The sequence below is a fragment of the Sarcophilus harrisii genome, chromosome 6 (assembly GCF_902635505.1).
Source record: "Sarcophilus harrisii chromosome 6, mSarHar1.11, whole genome shotgun sequence".
NCBI lineage: Eukaryota > Metazoa > Chordata > Mammalia > Dasyuromorphia > Dasyuridae > Sarcophilus > Sarcophilus harrisii.
Genome location: NC_045431.1, coordinates 133,245,975 through 133,268,107, shown reverse-complemented (window position 1 = coordinate 133,268,107; position 22,133 = coordinate 133,245,975). Strand labels below are relative to the sequence as shown.

The 22,133-nt window shown below is 34.8% G+C and overlaps 1 protein-coding gene across 1 annotated transcript in view; it reads left to right on the top strand.

The window, feature by feature from the left end:
* The window catches only part of ARHGEF38 (Rho guanine nucleotide exchange factor 38), a 108,402-nt gene that overhangs the window by 13,004 nt on the left and 73,265 nt on the right, over window positions 1–22,133 (top strand). The window contains exon 2 of the mRNA XM_031941662.1: window positions 5,397–5,584. Coding sequence (XP_031797522.1) covers window positions 5,397–5,584 — 188 coding nt within the window. The remainder of the gene's footprint in view (window positions 1–5,396; window positions 5,585–22,133) is intronic.

Sequence of the window (22,133 nt, the reverse complement as noted above, 5' to 3'; positions counted from 1 at the left end):
GGTATAAAATAAAAAAACTCATGGGTTATTTTAAAAAATCAACTTTATATACATACAAGATGAGGATGAATGACTAAATAGTTCATTCAACAAAAATTTGAGAGTTTTATAAGATTTGAAGCATTATATGAGTCATTACAGTAGTGGCCAAAAGGGATAATGTTATCTTTGGCTCCCTTAAGAGAAACAGAGCTTGGAGGAATAAGGTGATAGACACTCCCTGTACTTTGCCCTATTGAGACCATCTGGAGAATTGAAATACACATTTTGGATGTGCCTGATCTAGAAATTTGTTTTGCTTGACTATCCATATTTGTTACAAGGGTTTTGTCTTTCTTCCTTCTCTCTCCCTGCCTTTACATTTTTCTCCTCCCTCAATCTTTCTCTCTTTCTCTTTTTCTCTCTCTTTTTTTAATGGGAGGAATGGGAGAGAGTATTTATTGTGCCTTATATTTCAAGGACTGCAATTTGAAAAAACTAGACTTGTTCCATTAGACCCCAGAGAATAGAACTAGGAACAATGAGTGGCAATTTCAAAGAGGCAGATTCATGCTTGATATTAAAAAAAAAAACTTACTTAATATGATAACTGCCCAAAAGGGAAGGAGACTCCTCTGAATGTAGGGTGTCCTCCTCCCCATTGGAAGTTTGCAAGTGAAAATTGGATGACTAGTTGTTGGGAAGGTTATACTTGAGATTCTGTCACATATGAATGAGCTAGATTGCTGCTGAGACTCCTAGCTCTGAAAACCCCAATTCTGAAACCTCAATTTCTTCTTCTGTAAAATGAAGGCACTGGAATAGATCATTTTAAATGTTAATTTAAATGTTAAATTTTAACCAATTTGAATTATCATTTATAAAGAACAAAAGATATCAATGAAAAAAAATTTAAATAGTGTCCATAGAGGAAAGAAAATTAAAACCCAAATAGGGAAACCTAGATTCTAGTCTGGGCTCTAAAACGAAAGGCTGAATAGAATGCTGGACTTGGATTCAAAAAGACCTGAATTCAAATCATACCAATGTGTGTGACACCATCTGTATGATCATTGAGATGTCCTTCTCAGCTCAGCTTTGGTTTTTTCATTTGTAAAATGAAGAGGCTGAACTCAGTGTCTTCCAAGGCTCCTTTCAATTACATGATCCTATGTACTATTATGCTTCCATATTAATTTTTCTTCCATAGACCCTCCTTTCTTCATTTTTAAGATGAGTGAATTGGACCAGATGGTGTTTAAGGTTTCTCATAATTCTAATACTCAAGACAGAGGCATTAACCATGTGACCCATAACACTCTATAATCCTGGCCAAACAGGATTAAAATGTAATTGAGAAATATTTAATAAAATAAATAAAAACACAGTAGAATGTAGATAATATTAATATGTGGTTTTCTAAGTCAACATGTGGCTTACAGGGATTATTATGTAAAATATATTGTTTTAATGAGTGAAGTTGAAATGTCCAACTCTTTATGACTTCTGCAACTCATTTTGTAATTAAGGAAACTCAGGTAAATAGGACGAAGTGACTTACAGCTATATCTGGGGGAAGATTTGAACTTAGGAAGTTTTACCAATTATAAGGTTGGCACTCTATCACTGTGCCACCTAGTTACAGTGTTAGTGGCCAACATTTCTATTTGAGTTTGACACTGCTACTTAAATATCTTTAAACCCTGTTCCATTCACTGATTCCAGTAGAAGTTTCAAAACTTCTATGTAAATCACTTTATTCTTAAAGTGGCCAAATTTCTTTTTTTCCCACTGAATATTTAAAATCTGTTTTCAGCATTTCAGAACAGAATCATTTTGAACAGTATACTTCCCTCACCATGTGTCATGAGTTTTGTGCTGCGTAAATATTAATCAAAATTCTTTCCCAGACAGCATTCCTGGGTGTAGAGGGCCGGAACTTTGGAGAAACATACTTGAAAGAAGTGTACTTGAAACAAGGTGTTAACTCAGTGGAAGTGGTGAGATAATGGTTCTCTAGTTCACATATATCTAGTATGATAGAATGATATAATCACTCTAGTTTGATATAATGATATAATCACTCTAGATTGGCTTATACTCAGTATTTTATAATGATGTAATTGTAATGGGGATTTAAGGACTGAGAGAACTGGGGACAAAGGCAGACTCAGACTGAGACTGGTTGAGACTGGCAGACTGCTAGACTGCTAGAGGAGACTGAGTCAGACTATGACAGACACAGACCGTGAAGGAGACAATAAAGACTTTAGACTCTATTCTTGTCCATTCTTGTGGTGATTATTCTGCTGAGACCAAGGCCCTTCCGAAGGACCTCCAGAAAGCTAACCCAAACATAACACCAGGGGACTTAGATCCAAATGCAGGAATCCAATATATGCTCAATTATTCATGGTAATGGGGGAAAGGGTGATTAGGGAGAACTAAAATCTACAGATGATTCAAAAGTTTCAAAAATTACTTGGATTTCATTTGCTCAGTAGCAAGGAGCTAAGGAACAATAAAATAAATTAATAAAAACAAAGAATGAATGCATGGAGAAAAAAATCAGAATCATGCAAATAAAGCAAGAAGGAAGACAAGTCAAAAAGATTGAATAATCTTTTGTATGGAAAAATCAATGTGAATAATTCAAGCTTGTTTCAAATGTTTCAAAAAAGCTTGGTTTTTTTTTTTTTCAGAATTTGAGATGAAATAAAAATTCATTTATTTAGTTATTCTGTCTCTTTCATATTTTTATTTTCCCCAGTTACATGTAAAAACAATTTTTTGAGGGGTTATACATATACATTAGATTTTTTACATTTTTTTTATTTTTAAAACATATGCACAGAAAAATTTTCAACATTAACCTTTTCATAGCCTTGTGTTTCAGATCAAATGAATTTTCTATAGGTGAGGCCAGCCCTAGGCAAAATTAACCAAAATAGTTACCTTCACTGTGACCTTCCATCCTTTGTTCACCCTCTCCTCCCCCAAGAAATCTCCACTCACATTTTATTATTTTATCCCTCCTTATCTCCCTAAGTCTACCCTTAATGCTTTCACTTTAAAACCTGCTAGAGTATATAAAGATAAAAATTATATAATCCTTGCCTTCAGGGAGTTTAAATTCTAATGGACCTTATAGAGTTATCTAATCTAAGAAGTTCTTATTATGTACTTACCCTGTACTAGACACTATCCTAAATAGCTAAAAACCAAAACAGGCCTCAAGGAGTTTACCTTCTATTGAGGAGGTACCACAAATATTCAAGGAAGTAAAGAGAAGGTAATCTAAGGAAGAAACACTGACCCTTCTGGTCAGAAATTGATCCTGAGTTGAACTTTGAAAGGAGCTAAAGATTTTAAGAGACAGAAGGGGAAAAGGAGTAAATTCTAATAGCCTTTGCAAAAGCACAGGAATTAGAAAAGGCACAGCCCCAAGCTTAGTTAGGCTGGAAGAGTTTTTGAAGGAGAAGATATTGCAGAGGACTTTAAATTCCACTACTTATTTTTGTGTTAGACAGATGGGGTTAAGTGACTTGCTCAGGGTCACATAGCTAGGAAGTATTAAGTATCTAAGATTGAATTTGAACTCAAGTCCTCCTGACTTTAGGGCTGGTGCTTTATCACTGTACCATCTAGCTGCCCTCACCAATTGTTTTTTGAGCAGAGGAATGGTAATACCAGAATTGTGTTTTAAGATTATTGTGGTGGCTCTTTAAAGGATGGCTTGGAGGAGAAAGCAAATGGGAGAGACTAGAAGCAGTGTGGCCATCTTCCCAAACTGCTTTCCAAGGTGTTATGTGTTTCTCTGGGGAAAAAAGAGATTCCCTGGTTCTTTTTTTACAGGATTTAGGCAATGATAGGATATGTAGAAAAGAGAGAAAGATCTGGAAAGTCCCAAGAACTATTTGGTAACTGCAGATTTCACTTTTGATTTTGACCAGGCAACTCAAAAATGAAAGTTTTGGAAAAAAAGGCTAAGTTAAAGAAAAGGGAGATTCAACACAAAATCATTACCTGAACAGTAATGGTAGGAAAAGCATTGGCTTTAGACTCATCTCAGAGGGCATGGGCTCAAAGCCCCCCTGTGATACTATTGTTTGACACTAGGCAACTTACTTGAACTTCAGTGCTCCTTAAGCTTCTACTTTCTTTCCTCTAAGATTAGAAATCAGTCTTTTTTTTTTTTTTTTTCAGTTTCTCTTATTTGGAGATAAAATACAAAGATCATAGGATCATAAGAATAATAGATGGTTTAGTCTTTGAAAAAACTTAGAGGTCATTTTCATTCAACAGATTAGGAAACTGAGGCCTGGAGAGGTTAAGTGAATTTGCTCAAAGTCACACAAATATTAAGTGGAAAAGGTAGTTTTGAAATGTAGGTCCTTGGGGCAGCTAAATGGCATAGTGAATAGTGCTCTGGTCCTAGAGTCAGGAGGACTTGAGTTCAAATGTGACCTCAGACACATAAAACTTCCTAGCCGTGTGACTTTGGGCAAGTCACTTAACCCTAATTGCCTTGCAAAAAATGAAAAGAAAGAAAGAAATGTAGGTCCTCTAACTCCAAAGCCAGTATACTTTCTACTGTAGAAAGGAAAAATACCTTTATTAATAAGCACCAACTATGTGCTGGGTCCTGTACCAAGGGCTTTATAAATATTGTCTCATGGAAAATAGATGCTATTATTATCCTCATTCAATAGTCGAGGAAACTGAAACAAAGAGGTTAAATAAGTGATTGCTCAAAATCTGAGACCAGATACATTAAATGTTTAGTTTTTGTACTAGAAAACTGATGGAATCCACTCCAGGCCAGGGCCTAGCAACCTATGGGCCCTTAATAAGTATAAATTAAGTTAAAGGAGCTTTAACAAGGTGGTCTGGTTTTTTGTCTTATCAGGGGATAAAGAACATCCACTTTAATACCAAAAACAAACATGATTTGGAATTTTTGGTTTTACTACTGTAAGTTGCCCTTAATTTAAGGTCACTTAAACCAATTAAAACCAAAGCCAACACATAGATAAGGGTTTCTAAAACATAGTTTTCACTTTTTGTGAATCCAGCTTGGGAGTGTGTGGAGTGTTCAGAAAGAAGTAGCACTATTTTTAACATAGATAGGTTCTACTGCCTTCACTCGTTGCTCCTTTGTGAAGCTTCCCATTGTCACCACCAGCTTCTCTTACCCTCCTCCCCCATCCCCCAAGCCTCCTTCATAGCTGCTCAGTGTCAGGGTCTGGCAAGAATGGCAGCAAATCAGTGCCTAGGAACACATCTGTGAGATGCTTCAAACTTGTTTCGTTGCTATGAATAATCCAGGAGATGCATTGTTAGCGATGAATGGGAAAAATAAAAGGCATCCAAGCCCTCCGCAGAAGGTCTTATTGCTACATTTTTTAATTTAACAGAAAAGATGACACCCCAAACTGGAGCCTCTGCACCTGGGCCCCCAGCCCAGGATGAACAGCAGCAGATAAGGAGAATGATGGCAAAGAGGTCGAACATCATCAAAGAACTGATACAGACTGAAAAGGACTATCTCAATGACCTGGAGCTATGCATTAGGGAAGTAGTTCAGCCCCTGAAAACCAAGCAGGTAAAAGGTTTCTTCTTTTGTTGTCAATCTCTGCCCCTCTTCCCCCCAGATTCTAAAGGAGGCGCCCAAAAGCCTCCGTCCCTGCAGATGGGAAGGGGGGAAGGGATGGCTGTCATTGGTCCTCTGTATGGCTTCCCATAGAGTGTTTGTTTGCACAGGGCTTTGTCCTAAAAGAATGTTAACTGTGTAAACCTAAAGGTTCCTTTTCCCAAAGAACCTTTATTTGAACAATCTGAACTTCTGAAGCCTATGAAATTTTACTTCATTCTCAACTTCTTCCTCACCCCATCACTCCTCCCCTTTCCCAGGGTATAACATTTCCCTTCTGGGATTCTGATGAAACTGGTGAGATCATTCAGGCAATGGGTTTGGAATTGTCTGGGGAGGGATGTCTTGTGGACAGTAATATAATTTGATGATGACCTATAGAAAGGGCCCTAAGATTGGAGCAGAAGATTTATTTACCCAACAATAACAACAACAACAACAACAATAGCATATCTGTACAGTACTCTAAGGTCTGACCAATACAGTAATCCTGAAAGGTGGGTACTGTTATTATCACCCTCCCTTTTACAGATGAAGAAATTCAAATTAAGCAATTCTCCTAGAGTCACAAAGCAGAAGTCCCTCTCAGGCTGGATTTGAATTCAGTTCCTCCAGATTCCAAGTTCATTACTCTATCCATGTGCACCCTAACTGCTTGATAATTTTTGTTGAGTCTTTTTCAGTCCTGTCGAACTCTTTGTGACATCCTTTGGGGTTTTCTTCATCAAGATGCTGCAGTGGTTTGCCATTTCCCTCTCCAACCTGAATAATAATAGTGTTTATATAGTATTTTAAGATCTACAAAGTACTCTGGCAGCTAGGTGGCATAATAGAACACCAGACTTGGACTACCTCTATGTCACCCTGGGCAAATCACTTTACCATGTTTGCCTCAGTTTCCTCATCTATAAAATGAATTGGAGAAGGAAATAGCAAACCAGTTTACTGTCTTTGCCAAGAAAAACCCCAAATGGGGATTATAAAGAATCAGATGTGACTGCACAACTTTATATACCTTATCTCATCTGATCTTCACAACTCCAGAGTAGATGATATTATTTCCATTTCACAAATGAAGAAAATGAAGCTGAAAAATAGTATCTGAAGAGGCACTTTTGAAGGCTCAGATCTTCCTGACTTGAGGTCCAACACTATATATACTGTACTATCTAGCTGTTTGACCTCTATTTCTGTCAGTGACCTGCTCTGTAACCCTGAGAAAGACATTGATTTTTTTTCTCAACTTGTTTCTTCATCTTGTAATATAGGAGGTTCAGACGATGTAAGATTTTTCAATGTTTTCGTGTTTAAGCACCCTTTTGTGGTAATGATGAAATCTATGGACCCTTTCTCAGAATAATGCTTTCAAATGCATAAAATTATAAATATATATATATATATATATATACATAATATAGTACATATATATATTACAAAGGTAACCAATAATAATAAAAATAATTATTAAAATATATTTTAAAATCAACCATAATTTAAGAATCTCTAGAATAGATAATCTCTAAGATCCCTTTCAGGAGAAATGGTCAAGAAATGAGAAGAAAAATCATCTAATTTGAGGATTATTTAGCTTAAACTAAAGACTTTTAGACTGAATACAGTATAAAGATTTTCTCTCTAGTAAGGCTAGCCCTAAATTAATTTTGAGGTACAGGCAAATTTATCACTGCCCTATTGTCACTTTCTTGATCCCTTTCCCATATTTTAGTGTATGTTATTTTCAACAAATCCCTGTTTAAAGTAGAGTTTCGGGGGAGGCATAAGAGGTCCTTGAAACCTGGCCATGACAGAAAAATTCTATAGCAGTAGGATCCCAAATCACAGACATAATAAAAACCTGTCCTCTGGCTTGATTGCTAGACGTTACCTAAAATTTTTCTTGTGAGCTTTTCTTTATTTTTCCAATAAAATTAGGAAATCAATGGAATTTTAAAAGTTTGAGGGGTCATCTAGTACAAGGGTATTAAATACACAAACTTCCAAGTGTTGCTCAAATCAGATTAAAATATAATTGGGAAATGTTTAACAAAATAAATAAAAATATAATAAAACATCAATGATATTACATTATAAAACAAATCAATATGCAGCCAAAGATTCGTATGTATGGTTTAATAGCCTCCTCTTCTATTTGATTTGGACAGCACTGCTCTAAATGATGTACTTAATTTTTCTAATTACATGACACTAGGACAGATAGATTTATGATGCCAAAAGATCTCAGAAAGTTGAAACTCATAAGTGAAGTTTAATATTAAGGAGTATCAAATGTTGAGATAGGGATTCAAAAAAATCACGGGCCCATGTACAGAGTTAGAGATATATGGCACAAAAGCTGTTCATTTGAAAAAGACTTTATAGGTTGTAGTAAGTTATAAGTTTAATACAAATGGGCAGTGGAAGGCAGACCAAAAAACAACAACAACAACAAAAAAAACTAGTTCTAGATAGAGGTATCAGGTTATATTGAAAAGATGTTCCAGTCAGAAGAGACAGGTTCAGTCACACCTCTGATACTTCCATCCCGGGTGCCATCGAGCAAAATACTTAAAAAAAGCATTGGACTAGCTGGAATCCTGCTAACTCTAGATTTAAGATCCCCAGCTTTATTAATAGAAACGAGATTGAAAATATAACTTTCCACTTCTTTAGTCAGATTATATTTGGTATATTTTGCTCTGGGAATAATATTTTAGAAGAACATTGATGAGATGAAATGCCTTCAGAGGAGAGGGATCTGGAATTCATTTCAGTCCAACAGATGTTCATGTCCAAGTGCCTACTATGTATAAGACCCTGTGTTAAGTGTAAGAAAGAGACAAAAAACCAAAAACAAACAACAATCTGCCCTCAAAAAGTTTCCATTCTAAGTATGAAGATGAGTAAATTTAAAAGTATTTACAAAGTGATTTTCAGAGGAAGAAAGGGCTAAACATAAGCTGTGGTTAAAAAGAAGCTAGGAATCCTTTGAGGCAGAGGGTAGGACAGAGTGCATTCTAAGTATGGTAGATCATTTGTGTAAAGTCTTGGATATAGGAGATGGAAGTCCATGTATAGGGAACAGCCAACAAGCCAATTCAGTGCATGAGTAAAGGGTAACAAGAAGAGTAAGATAAAAATAGATTGGAGAGGTAAGAGTCAGATTTTGGAGAGTTTTAAATATAGAGTGAGAAAAAGAAGCAAAAGGAAAATATTGAAGACTATTGGACATAGGGACAACATAGTCATCTTTTTTTTTTTTAGGAAAATCAGTTTGATAGGTGTGTTGTAAGGATTGGGGAAGGAAAACTAAAAGTAGGAAAATCCTATTATCTCAGTCTAGTAAGAGGCGAGTCTGAATCATGAAAGGGGTTGCATGAGGGCATAGAAAGAGACACAGGAAGTGAATGTTATGAATTCAGGATTAAGGATTTAGAAAGTAATTGAATATGGAAGGGAGAAGAAGAAGAAAGTTAAGGATAACTTCAGTACATTTGAGGATTGTTATATGAGGCAGTATATATGAAGGGAAAAAAGCCACTGATCTTAGAATCGAGGAAACTAGGTTCAAATACCAACTCTGAAATTTAGAACTTGGATGGTTTTGGGAGAAGAACCTAAATTCTTTGTGCCCCAGTTACCTCAACGAAGGGGTTACATTAGATGGGTTGTGAGATATCTTGTAGCATTAGATTTATGCTAAAAGGATCAGTTGAAGATATGTTTAGTCTAGAGAGGAGAAAATTTGGTTAGGACATGTCTAAAAATTTTTGAAAGGCTTCTTTTTTCTTTTGTTCCTAATTTTTTTTATTTCATTAAATATTTGTGTATACATTTTTAAACATTCATTTAAAAAAGTTTTGAGCTTCAAATTCTCTCTCTCCCTCCTAACCCTCTCCTATACCATGAGAAGATAAGCAATATGATACTGATCATACAGGTGAAGTCAAGCAAAATCTATTTCCATGTTAGCCATGTTGTAAAAAAAAACACGTTTATAAAAAACAAGAAAAATAAATAAATTTTCAAAAGTACATTTCAATCTGCACTCAACATTCATCAATTTTCTCTTGGAGGTAAATAACAGTTTTCATCATGGGTCTTTGAAATTGTGTTGTGTTGATCAGAGTAGCTAAGTCTTTCATAATTGCCTGTACTTAAAATATTACTGTTACTGTGTACAATGTTCTTCTGGTTCTGCCCATTTCATTTTGCATCAATTCATATAAATCTTCCCAGGTTTTATTGAAACCATCCTGCCCATCATTCTCATAGCACAATAGTATTCCATTACAATCATATACTTGTTTAGCTATTCCCCAATTAATAGGTATTTCCTTGATTTCGCATTCTTTGCCATCACAAAAAGAGTTGCCATAAATAGTTTTGTATAAATAGTTCTTTTTTAAAATTTTCTTTGATCTCTTTGGGATACAGGATAATAGTGTTTTTGCTGGATCAAATGTTTATACAATTTTATAGCCCTTTGAGCATATTTCCAAATTGTTTTCCAGAATGAATGGACTATTCACAATTTTAACTACACTGTATTAGTGTTCCAATTTTTCCACACAGTCTACAGCATTTGTCTTTTCTCTATTGTGTTGTTAACCAGTCTGAAAGGTGTGAAGTTGTTTTAATTTGCATTTCTCAAATCAGTAGCTATTTAGAGCAATTTTTAAATGAGACCATTGATAGCTTTGATTTCTTTTTTTCTAAAAACTCATTCATATCTTTTGACTATTTATCAACTGGAGAACAACTTGTATTTTTGTAAATTTGACTCTTGCCCAGGGTCATACCGGCTAGTAAATATCTGAGGTCAGAATTGAACTCAAGAAGATGAGTCTTCCTTATTCTCCAGGCTCAGTACTCTCTACTATATCACCTAGCTGTCTGTTATTATTATGTATTATAATCTATTCCACTGATCCACCAATCTATTTATTAACCAATGACAGATTATTTTAATGAAAATTGCCTTGAAATATAGTTTGAAATCTGGAACTGCTAGACCATTTTCCTTCACATTTTTTTCATTGATATATTTGACCTTTCATTCTCCTAGATGAATTTTTTTACTATTTTTATTTTTAGCTCTATCAACTAATTCTTTGGGAATTTGATTGGTATGGCACTGAATAAATAAACCAACTTAAGTCGAAGTTTATTTTTATTATATTGACTAAAAAACTACCTATGAGCCATTCATATTTCTCCAGTTCTTTAGATCTGTCTTTCTTTGTGTGAAAAGGGTTTTGTAATTAGTTCATATAATCCCTGTGTTTGTCTTGACAGGCAGACACTCAAGTATTTTTATTGTCTGCCATTATTTTAAATGAAATTTCTCTTCCTATCTCTTGTTGCTGGATTTTGTTGGTAGTATATAGCTAATGATTTGTGTGGGTTTATTTTATATCCCACAACTTTGCTAAGTTATTTATCATTTCAACAAGTTTTTAAATTGATTCTTTAGGATTCTTTAAGTATACCATCATATCATCTGCAAAGAGTAGATAGTTTTGTTTCTTCATTGCTTATTCTAATTCTTTAAATTTCTTTTTTCTTTTATTACTGTAGCTAGCATTTTTAATACAATATGGAATAATAGTAATAGATCACTTCACTCTTACTAGGAAGGTTTCAAGTTTATCCTCATTAGGAAAAAAAATGTTTACTTTGGGTTTAAGATAGACACTATTATTTTAAGAAAAGCTCCATTCATTGCTCTGATTTCTAGTGTTTTTTAAAGTGATGGGGGTGAACTCTGAAACTGTGTTTCATTTAATCGTAGAGGAAGGGAGATTTGGAGTCTCAGGCTTTCCCCTGGAAAAGCATACTTTCCCAGACAAGTTAAATGATTTTATTCAATTGGAGATCTTAATCAAATCACCCTTCATTGATCTTTTGGGGGTGGCCTGGGTCCCCTTCAGGAAATTCATAGACTCTGGGGAAAAGCCTTCAAAATGATTTTATTCAATTGGAGATCTCTGTCTTATGGTCCTTTATTGATTAGTCCAGACAGCTCCCAGCCCCAGGCAAACATTTTGCTCATAAAACAGGGGGCCGTCAAACACACCTTTGCCAAATTCCTCATTAGGAATTTGCCCGCTGAGAGCTTCTTGGTGAACAATAAAAATCCTTTTTTACCACAGATTTGGGGGTTTGCAAATTCTTTCACATTTGGACTTTTGTCTTGAAGCAGAAGCAATCTCTCCCCCTATTCTCACACCTCAACAAAAGGAATAGGTGTCATATTTTGTCAAAGGCTTTTTATGCATGTATTGAGATAATCATATGATTTTTGTTATTATTTTTGATATGGTCAATTGGTCAAATATTGATCCAGTCCTGCATTCTTGATATAAATTCCACCTGATCATAGTAATCATCTTTGTGGTATCTTGTTGTAATCTACTTGCAAGGATTTTATTTAAATTTTTACACCAATTTTCATTCCTTTCTTTCTTTGTTTTTGTTCTCCCTAGTTTAAGTATTAAAACCATATTGTGTAATAAAAGGTAAAAAACTCCTTTACCTATTTTTTTCCCCAAATAGTTTATATAGCATTGGAATTCATTGTTCTTCAAATGTTAGATAGAATTTATTTGTAAAGTTTTCTAATTCTGGAGTTTTTTCCTTAGGGAACTTATTTATGGTGTATTCGATTTTTTTCTAAGATTATTAATTATTATATTTCTCTCCTATTAATCCAGGCAGTTCATATTTTTGTAAATATTCATCTTTCACTAAAATGATCAACTTTGTTGATATATGATTGGACAAAATTATTCCTAATAATTGCTTTACTTTTATTTTCATTGCACTTTTTCATTCACACTTTTTATTTTTAATATTGGTAATTTTTTTCTTTGTTTTTTTAAAATAAAATTAACCAATGGTTTATCTATTTTATATTTCTTTCCCAAAAAAATCCTGGTTTCTAGTTTTATTTAACAGTACAAGTTTTTTATTTTTAATTTTATTAATCTCTCCTTTGGTTTTCAAGATTTCCATTTTAATGTTTAATTTTGAAGATTTTTAATTTGCTTTTTTTTTAATTGCACACAAAATGATTGATCTGCTTTTTCTCAATTTTACTGATATAATTGTTTAGAGATATAAAATGTCCCTTAAATACTTCTTTGGTTATATACCAGAAATTTTGGTGTCTCATTGTTATCATTTTCTTTAATGATATTATTGTTTTTATGATTTGTTCATTGATGCACTTATTCTTTAGAATTAGATCATTTAATTTCCAATTTTTTTCTTTTGGCTGAGGCAATTGGGGTTAAGTGACTTGCCCAGGGTCACACAGCTAGGAAGTGTTAAGTATCTGAGACTAGATTTGAACTCAGGTCCTCCTGACTTCAGGGTTGGTGCTTTATCCATTGCACCATCTAGCTGCCCCCCAATTGATTTTTAATCTATGCTTCCACAATCCTTTTGTGGAAGCAACTTTTATTGTATTATGGCCTGAAAAGGGTATATTTAATATTGCTGCTTTTTCTACTTTTGTTGTAAGGTTTTATACCTTAATATATGGTCAATCTTTGCAAAGATACCATATATAGCTGAGAAGAAGATATATTACTTTCAGTTTCCATTAATTTTTTTTCCAGAGGCTTATTATCTCTGATTTCCTAAAACTGTAATCTCCTTAATCTTTTTATTTGTTTGTTTTATGGATAGTTTTATCTAAATTGAGTTCCTTTACTAGAATAGTTTTACTATTTCCTTCTATTATTTATTTAACATTTCCTTTAAGAATTTGAATGCTGTGCCATTTGATGGGTTTATGTTTAGTTGTGGCTCCCCATTCAGAAACCACTATTACCAGTCACTCCTAATTCCCAGGCCCTCAGAAGAATCTTTGGCCACTGCCTAGTACAGTACTTCTACCAGTCTTACCTCAATCAGAGGTCTTCAGAGATTGCTGACCACCCCTTCATTGAGCGGTGGTTTTACATACAACAGAGCACCTGAGGACAGTCACATGCAAGCTTAAGATCTTTTATTCCATATATTCATATCCTACCCTTCTGACCTCCTGCTCATTCTTAGTTAACTCCTAGTAAAACTCCCAGTAGGACTCCTAGTAAAAACTCCTATTTTGATCTCCACATCTTATATCAGGTCTATGAGGTCACATGCACAGCCAACTAGAGAAGAGCCGCCTCCCATAGATGATGTGGATCTGAATGAAACCAGAGTTCCCGCTCATGAGGTGGTCCTTGCTGATCACAGAAAAGGGGATCTCAGGCTTCAAGGCTTCTGTATTTCCTTATTGCACTGTCCATGCTTCCTCTTCAGACCTTACATTTAGTATTGACATTACTTCACTGTCTATGGTGTCTTTGATCAAGATGTAGTTTCCACATTTTTCTCTTATAATTAGGTCTATTTTTTTTTTTATTTTGCTTTGCTTGAGATTATGATTGCTATCCATGTCTTTAAAATTTCAGCTATGTGCAAGAGATTTTGCTTTAACCCCTTTTTTTTAACCTGTATGTCTCTGTTTCAGGCATATTTCTTGTAAACAATATATTGTTGGGTTCTCATTTTTAATACATTCTTTTATCCACTTCCACTTTATGGATGAATTCATCTCATTCATATTCACAGTTATGATTGCTAACCATGCATTTCTCTGCACCTATTTTCTATTTATCCTTTTTTTTCCCCTCTTTTAATCCTGTGCTTCCTTTAAAGTTTGCTTTCTTCTGATCAATACCTTTTTTTTTTTAATCTGCCCTCCCTTTTATCAACCTCACCCCCTTTTTTATTCAATTTTCCTCTACATGCTCTTTGGGTAAGATAGATTTCTATACTCAACTGAGTGTTTTTATACATTTTCTCCTTTTTGAACCAATTTAGATGAGAGTGAGGCTCAATATTGCCCCTTTCCCCATTTTCCTGTGCACTGTAAAAACTCTTCCTTGGACTCTTCTTTCATGTGGAATGATTTTTCTAATTCTTCCTCTCCTGTCTTCTTTTCTTCTTTTTTACCAATCATTTTTAACATCATCCCAACACAATTAACTCACTTCCATACCCTCTAAATATATAGAATCTGCCTCCATAATGACAAAGTTCTTAGTTACATTTATCATCTTTTCACATAGAAACATAAACAGTTTAACTGTAGAAAAGTCCCTTATGATTTCTCTTTCATGTTTACTTTTGTATGCTTCTTTTGAATCTTTTATTTGAAAGTCAAAATTTCTAATCAACTCTGGTATTTTCATCAGGAATGTTTGAAAGTCCTCTGTTTCATTAGATAGCCATTTTTCCTCTTGAAGGATTATACTCAGCTTTGTTTCTTGTAATCTTCAGACAGAGGTCCTACTTTTGGAGGTATCGTAGAGGGGGATTCATGCCTAAGTAAGCATAAGCTCTTAGATCCCTCCCAAATTTGGATCTTTTAAGAAACTATCCCAGGAAATATGAGCACTTAGGTCATTAAAATTTCTTTTTGAAGTTTTTGCAGTTTTACCTTGCAGGTCTCTTGCAGGTTTATTATTTATTACCAAAATTGTTTAGTTTAACCACTGTATATCTTGAAGTTTGCAACATAAGGTTTTATTTGTTTTTTTGCTTTTTTTGCTTTGTTTTTGTGTGGAGGTGTAATCTGTGTATTTTTTCAATTAGTACCTTCTTTTCTGTGTTCAAAAATTTTGGATGTGTGAGATCCAGATAAAGCTAAAGACATCCTCTATCTCAGTGGCATTGACAGTAAGAAAACAGAGGGAAAGTTTAAAAGATTATCTGGATTATATTTGAAAGTGACCACACATACAAGGAGGATGGAAATAAAAGAGACTGATAAAATCCTAAACCTGACTCTCATCTTGTTCCTGATCCTGACCATAAGCATTTTTTTTTAAATAAAGAGAAATTGTAAAACTTTATGTTGTCACGTATATTAGGAGATATTTAATTCTGCAATGTAAGTGAAGTATAACAATGCTGAATAGTTAGTGCCTTATATTCAGAACAATATGGACAAGAATATTGTTCCTTGTGATTTAAAATTTTAAAAAGTTATCTACAATTTTTTATTGATAGGAGTAAAAACAAAATTGTCTTTTGAAATGAGGAATATATAAATGAAAAAATTTAAATACTGCATAAGTGCTAAGACTAAATGTATTATCTGTTTCTTTTTAAAAACAAATTATAATGATATCTTTTATTATTACAGTGCCCAAATTTCTCCCTGCATTCCTTCCGTTCCCCACTTTCAGAGAGTCCTACTACAGCTCAACACCTCCCCCTTCCTAACCCATCCACCTCAAGTGGTCCATCAGCTTCATCCTTCCTCCTAACAAAATTTACAGATATATAGGACTTGAAAAGATGGAATATAGAATAAAATAATCAAAACCAATTATTAAAAAAAAAAACAATAAACCCTGTGCATGCTCTATGGGTCAGACTACATCTGGACAATTATGTTTAGCTCTGGGCATTAAATTTAGGAAGCACTTTGACAAGCTGATAGAGCAACCAGGATAGGGAAAGAATTGGGAACCATGATGAAAATCAGGTTAAGGAATTGGGAATTAGTTTAAAAAAGGGAAGTCTTTTGGAGGATATGATGTGTAATACTAGGGTTTGGGCCCAATTCAGGTCTAAGCAAGGAGCAACCAGGTAGGAGGAACAGAAATTCAAATTTAAGATGGTTATAAAGATTGCTTGCTTGCATATTTGTTTTTTCTTCTCGGGTTATTTTTACCTTCTTTCTAAATCCGATTTTTCTTGTGCAACAAGATAACTGTATAAATATGTATACATATGTTGTATTTAATATGTACTTTAATATATTTAACATGTATGGAACTATCTGCCATCTAGGGGAGGGGGTGGAGGGAAGGAGGGGAAAAGTTGAAACAAGTTTTTGCAAGGGTCAGTGTTGAAAAATCACCATGCATATGTTTTGCATATGAAAAATTATAATAAAAAGTGGTTATAAAGAAAATTTTTCTAATAGAGTTATCTGGAGCTTTTCAAGCAGCAGTTAGAATCACTGGCTATGTTGTAGAAGGAATTCTTGATCAGGAATGAGTAGGATTTGACAGCCTTGGAGATCTCTTCTAATTATGAGATTTTGCAGTTCAAAACTTGAACTCTTATTCTGTAGCCTTTAAGAATTTAGGGTGACTTTTATGACACAATGGGGCTTCAGAGTAATCCTGTATAAAAGATATTTTAAATATTAGGCATAAATGAAATATTTTGATGACTTTATCAATTCTATCACCATGAAAATCATCCCCCATGAATTCAAGGTCTATGAATTTATAGAGCTGACTTTGGGTCACAGTTCAGATCTATTGAACTGCTTTAATTTCCGGACCTTGGTGTGGAGTTTATACATCTCAGAGGCCAAACAGTTCAGCCCTTTGCTTTCAGTTTAATTGAAATCTTCTCTAATTTTGGTCTATCTACACTAATGGCTTCTGACCTAGAATATATCAGGACAATTAGCTAGTAATCTGTGCATGTAACTGGAAGATTAATTTTATGGGAACTGTTGGCTAGCAAGGACCCAAATTTAACCTGCAGTCTGACTCAATTAGCTAATATGGATTCCAGCTTCACTGCAGGAATTTCACACATACAAATGAGCACTTGTAAGAAATCTGGTGGAATAAACACTAGTTCAGACTGCACAGCTTTGTAATCTGTAAGCCAACTGTCTAAATAAATACCATATTAATTGGATAATTATCCTGGCTCACTGGTTATCAAATGTTTCTTGCCCTCAACCTCCCCTTCACCTTTCTTTCTCCTTTCTTTTCTTCCATTTTAATTTTTAAAAGGTGGGCGGAGGAGGAGAGAGAAAGAAGGCAGTCCCTGGCCTGTTCTTCTTAACATGTTCTACTGTGGAGAAAATTAGCAAATGCTACAGATCAGGATTTAATTTATTGTTTTGTTGATTGTCTAGACCAGAGGTATTCAAACATGAGCTCTCCTGGATGCATGCAACTCACAATACTCCCCAGGGTGACTGAACTAGATCAAACTATAATTGGGAAATGTTCAACAAGATTAACAAAAATACAATAAAACAAATAATGTCAATATGCAATACGGTGGATTTAGAAAATTGAACCCCTATTTGGAGTTTTCGTAACAAAGATATTGAAGTGATTTGCCAGTTTCCTTTTTTAGTTCATTTTATAGATGAGGAAACTGAGGCAAACAAGGTTAAGTAGTTGCCTAGGGTCACACAATTAATAATTATTTGAAGCTGGATTTGAACTTAGAAAGATGAGTCTTCCTGACTCCAATCCTGACATTCTATTCAATTTATTTATCAAACCCCAGCTCTGAGTTTCCATAATATTTCAGTATAGACCAAGGACCCAAAACCCCACATGGGGGAAATATACTACAACCTCACTCTTCAAGGACCAATTTGAAACAAGATTTTTCATGTACTCAGATATCAAACTTCCTGCAGACTTGCCTTATGTGAATCGTATTGTGATATTTGACTTACTTTCTCTAACCTACACTTGTTAAGCAAACTAGACAGAAACCATGCATATTGAGTAGGTCTTCTCTGGCAATGAAGACCTTTGTAATTAAAGCCCATGATGTTCTCTCTCTGATGTTAAATGTAAAAATACCTCATCTTAAAATAAGTCCTAAATGCCCACTTGCTCCCTGATCATATGACCTTGGGAACTGAACTCTAATGTGATATAGTCAATTAATTCTACATTTGGTTACTGCATCTGCAGGGTTAATATAATATGTAATATATAATATAATTTAACAAGTCCATCTTTTGAAGTTAATGTAATTTTCAGTGACTGTTATATACCTGTCATTTGCAAATGCCATAGCATCATAGCTCCAAACTAGAAGAGACCTCATGAAGAAATAGGAGCTGCTAAGTGGTTTAATGAATAGAGTGCCAGGCCTGAAGTCAAGAAGGAAGACTCATCTTCCTGAGTTCAAATCTGACTTTAGATCCTTAGTAACTGTGTGATCCTGAGTAAACCACTTAACCTTGTTTGCCTTAGTTTTCTCATCTGTAAAATGAGTTGAAGGAAATGGCTAAAAAAACCTGGGCCAAGAAGAACTGACTATAACTGAAAATGACTGAAAAACAACATTAAGAAAGCCCAGGGAAATTAAGATTAAACAGGTCTTAATATTTGAATTCAGGTCATCTCATTTCACATCCATTGTACTAGGCTACCTTTTGCCATCTCCACTCTTCGTTAAATTCTCTACATTATTATTTTACTGATTTATATGTAAATAGCTAATTCGTGTGGTAGATAGCACTCTTTACAGAACGATCATAGTTCAAAACCAGCTTATTAGCTATGAGACTGAGCAAGTCATTTAATTTCTTTCTATCTCAGTTCCTTCACCTAAAAAGTGAGAATAAAAGGGCAGAGCCAAGATGGAGAGGACACACATGTCATTCTAAGCTCCCCTTCTACCCTCACTACTAATTTCCAAATTCAGCTTCAGAAATAGTGCTTGACTGGTAAAATCCATGAATATTGGGAGTACAACAAATTACCACCCAGAGATAATCTGGAAGATCACCAGAAAAGGTTTGTCCTGATCAGCAGGAGGAGGCCAGCACAGTCAGGGAGGCAGAACGTGGAAGCTAGCACACTGAGCAGACCAGGGGGGTGGGGGCAGTCCCTATGGGTAGAGAATTTGCAGGGAGGACGCTATTACAAGTTGGCTGCTCTGCTTTGGTTGCAAAGCAGTAGATCAGCAGAGAAATTTCAAACAGGACAAAGGTAGAGTGTACTCAAAAAAAAAAAAAAAAAAAAAAAACACCCGAATTTAACAGGACCTGCCCACACCTGCCCAGCACCACAAGTGACTCAACACAGACCACAGCACAGCTGTGCAGCCACATTCTGCAGCCCAGGGCTTTTGTCCACACTTCTGTATAGCAGGGGGAGCTCCATCCGGGGCAGTGGAACTTCCGAGGCTGTGCTCCCCACGGCACTTCTGCAGCTCGGCCACTCTTTGCAACCCATTTGCAGGACAGCTACTGACCATCTATCTATCCCTGTTCTGTAGAGGAAGTTGGTAACCTCCTTGTCCTGAAGGCAGATCCTAAGGGCTTTATAAAAAGTGAGTAAAAAAGCCAAGCTAACTTTAACTATTGATAGCTTCTATACAGAAAGAAAGCAATTTCTAACCCCGAGAAGACTAATAGCAGACAGTTTCCAGACAAAACCCCAAAGAGAGATGTAACCTGATTCCCATTACACAAGGCTCTCTTAGAAGAAATTATAAAAGATCTTAAAAGAGAGCTAGAAGAAAAATGGGGAAAGGAAAGAGAAGCTCTGCAAGAGAGTAGGGAAAAGGCATATAATGCACTAGAAGAAAAATTTGGTAAAGTGGAAAAAGAAAACAACTTCCTGAAAAATGAAGAACTCCCAAGGAAAAAGAATTTGTGAATTGGAAAAGATAAAGAACTCCCAAGAAAATAGGATATGTGAATTGGAAAAGATAAAGAACTATCAGAAAAGTAGAATTTGTAAATTGGAAAAAGAAAATAATTCAGTAAAAAAAAAAAAAAATAGTGGAATGGAAAAAAATTCCACAGAGCAAAACAACTCATTTAAAAACTCAATTGGGACATATACAAAAAGAAGTAAAAAAAATCTATTGAAGAAAATAACTCATTAAAACCCAGAACTGAAAAAACAGAAATGAATGATTCATTGAGACATCAAGAATCAGTTAAGCAAAATCAAAAAATTGAAAAGATAGAAAAAAAATGTTTAATATCTACTTGGAAAAACAAGAGACCTGGAAACTAGATCTAGGAGAGATAATCTGAGGATTATTGAACTTCCTGAAAATTATGATGAAAAAAGAGCCAGACACTATTTTATAGGAAATCATCAGAGAGAACTGCCCAGATGTAATAGAATCAGAAGGTAAAATAGGCATTGAAAGAATTCATAGAACAGCTTCTGAAAGAGCCCTAAAATAAAAACACCAAAGAATATTGTGGCTATATTTGAGAACTATCAGACTAAGGAGAAAATATTATAAACAGCCAGAAAAAAAACCCAATTCAAATACCAAGGAGCCGTAATAAAGATCACTCAGATCTAGTTGCTTCCACATTAAAGGATTGAAAGGTCTGGAATCTGATATTCAGAAAAGCAAAAGAACTTGGACTGCAGCCAAGAATATACTACCCAGTTAAGTTGAGAATGTTTTTTCCAGGGAAGAAGATGGACATTTAATAAAACAGGTGAATTCCATTTGTTTCTAATGAAAAAACCAGAGGTAAACAAAAAATTTGACCTCCAACTATATGACTCAAGAAAAGCAGAAAAAGGTAAAAAGAACTCTTGAGAACTGTATTTCTGTTATGGACATACATAAAGAATGCATGTATAATTTGATTTTACTGATTTAATATAAAAAGGGGAAGTAGAAGTGGAAAGGAGATAGTATCAGCAAAAAGAGAAAAGGGGAGAGAAAAAGAGGGTAAATTACATCCCACAAAGAGGCAAAGGAAAACTATCATATCTGAGGGAATTTAGGGAGAGGGAAGAACATTGTGTGAATCTTGTTCTCATCAGATTTGGCTCAAAGAGAAAATAATAAACATATTTGGTTTACAGAGAAACTTCTCCCACCTCATTAAAAAGTGGAAGAAGAAAAGGGAAAAGGAAAAGAGTAAAAAGGGAAAAGTACAAGAAAAGGGAAGTGACTCAAAGAGTGTGGGAGGGATTCTAAAGAGGGAGAGCTGCATGAGGCAAGTGGTGCCCATAAGTTTAATACTGGGAAGGGGAGGGGGCAGGGAATGGGGAAAGAAAAAGAAAAGCATAATCTGGGGATAATAAGATGGCAGGAAATACAAAATTAGTAGTTTTAACTGTAAATGTGAATGGGATGAACTTTCCCATAAAGCGGAAGCGGATAGCAGACTGGATCAAAAACCAGAATCCTACAATATGTTGTTTACAGGAAACACATTTAAAGCAGAGTAAAGGTAAAATACTGGAGCAGAATTTATTATGCTTCAGGTGAAGTCAAAAAAGCAGGGGTAGCCATCCTTATCTCAGATCAAGCAAAAGCAAAAATTGATCTAATTAAAAGAGATAAGGAAGGAAACTATATCTTCCTAAAGGGTAGCATAGATAATGAAGCAATATCAATACTAAACATATATGCAACAAGTGGTATAGCATCTAACTTCCTAAAGGAGAAGTTGAGAGTTGCAAGAAGAAATAGACAGCAAAACTATAATAGTGGGAAATCTCAACCTTGCGCTTTCAGAATTAGATAAATCAAGCCACAAAACAAATAAAAAAGAAGTTAAAGAGGTAAATAGTATATTAGAAAAGTTAGGTATGATAGCTCTTTGGAGAAAACTGAATGGAGACAGAAAAGAATACACTTTCTTCTCAGCAGTTCATGGAACCTATACAAAAATTGACCATATATTAGGACATAAAGACCTCAAAATTAAATGCAGAAAGGCAGA